Genomic DNA, 1,751 nt, shown 5'->3' on the forward strand with positions numbered 1-1,751 from the left:
TTGGAACTTGCTTCTTGCGGTCTGACGAGATCCAGTCGTGTTCGGATATTTCGACCAAGGAATAATTTCGATGGTGATTCTCCTGTTTCAGTGTGAGGGGCCTTTCGGTATTGCTGCAAGAATTCATTGATGTTCATTTGCAAAGTGTCGTGTGTTGTGTTCATCGCCTTTAGTGCCCTTTTCACTGTTTGGACATAAGACAAAGTTTGTGAAACTTTACTCCACTTTTTGCAAAAAAATTCTGAATTCTTCAGCCGTGAATTGGGGGCCGTTGTCGGACACTATAGTAATCGGTGCTCCGTAAGCAGAGAATACTTCATCGAGAATTCTCACGGTGGCTGCGATTGTCGTCGAGTGGGTCACTTTTACCTCGAACCATTTACTGTAGGCATCGACGATAATTAACAACATTGAACCATAGACGGGTCCGGCGTAATCTATGTGAACGCGCTCCCATGGACCATTTGGGTACTCCCAGTGGTGGCTGCTAAACTTCGATGGTGCTGTTGCATGACTTGCACATTCCGAACATGATTTCGCTGTACGCTCGATGTCGGCGTCTATTCCAGGCCAATAAACGAAAAAACGGGCTAAACCTTTCATTTTTACGACTCCGATGTGTGCCTTATGCAAATCGTTCAGAATTGCTTGTCGAAGAGCTTTTGGTATTACCACTCGATGCTCGAAAAGCAAACAATTAGCGGCTAACTTATATTTTACATCCGGGGCCTTGTAGCCTAGCTGCGTTAGATTGCGGCCTAATTCCAAATCTCGGATAATTTTCCCGGATTGAGAGTCCTTCCGTGTCTCTCGTGCAATATGTTCAGCTCGCACTGGTAGCTCTGGAGTAGTAATCAACATTCGTATTCAGATTATAAATTATGTCGAAGTTAAAATGAGCCAGGTAATCGGCGTAATTGGCCATTCGACTTATACAGAGCGTAGGGAGTGATTTTTCTGGGCTTAAAATCTGCGTGAGAGGCTTATGATCCGTAATCAAAGTGAACTTACGGGCGTATAAATAGTGGAAAAACTTTTTCACTGCCCATACTATGGCAAGAGCCTCTTTTTCGATTTGCGGATATCTTTGCTCTGTTTTTGACATAGTGCAGCTAGCGTACGCAATTGGTCGCTCTGTTCCATTGGATAGACGGTGGGACAATACTGCTCCGAGACCACTTTGGCTAGCATCTGTTGCTAGAATTAACGGTAATGCTGGGTCGTACTGCATCAAGACTTGCGGGGAGATTTGGATCTGGTTTCAAGTTCTGATATGCCTTTTCTGTGCAAGGTGTCCATTTAAACTTATCGGGAAGCAACATATCACGCAAAACTCTTGCTCTAGCAGACAGGTTTGGTATGAATGCACTGTAATAGGTTGTTTTACCTAGAAAAAGCTGCAATTCGGGTTGCTGGACGTGGTGCATCGCGAACGGCTTCGATATGCTGGTCCGACTTGTGTAGGCCGTGACGATCGATTTTGTGCCCTAGACATTCAAGAGATGGCTTAGCAAAGACACATTTTGCCTTGTTGAGTCGCAGTCCATGTTGTTTCAGCCTTTCCATTGTCGCAGAGAGTGACAGTAGCAGATCGTTGAAATTGTTTGCGAAGACGATAATGTCATCATGGAAATTGACGACGTTGTCCAACCCTTGGAATACAGATTCCATACGTCGCTGCCAAATAGCTGGTATATTTGCGGCTCCGTATATTGCTCTCGTGGGACGAATAAGACCGTGTGTCGTAGTAT

The 1,751-nt window shown here is 44.9% G+C and overlaps 1 protein-coding gene across 1 annotated transcript; it reads right to left on the reverse strand.

Moving 5' to 3' along the window:
- Positions 1–216: 216 nt before the first annotated feature.
- LOC129728566 (uncharacterized protein K02A2.6-like) lies at positions 217–1,231 on the reverse strand. The gene is made up of 2 exons (XM_055687013.1): positions 1,012–1,231; positions 217–842 (listed from the first exon to the last, which is right to left on the reverse strand). Exons 1-2 carry the CDS (start codon positions 1,229–1,231, stop codon positions 217–219), a joined length of 846 nt encoding a protein of 281 aa, XP_055542988.1.
- Positions 1,232–1,751: the final 520 nt, after the last annotated feature.

This window comes from Wyeomyia smithii, chromosome 3 (assembly GCF_029784165.1).
Source record: "Wyeomyia smithii strain HCP4-BCI-WySm-NY-G18 chromosome 3, ASM2978416v1, whole genome shotgun sequence".
Taxonomy (NCBI): domain Eukaryota; kingdom Metazoa; phylum Arthropoda; class Insecta; order Diptera; family Culicidae; genus Wyeomyia; species Wyeomyia smithii.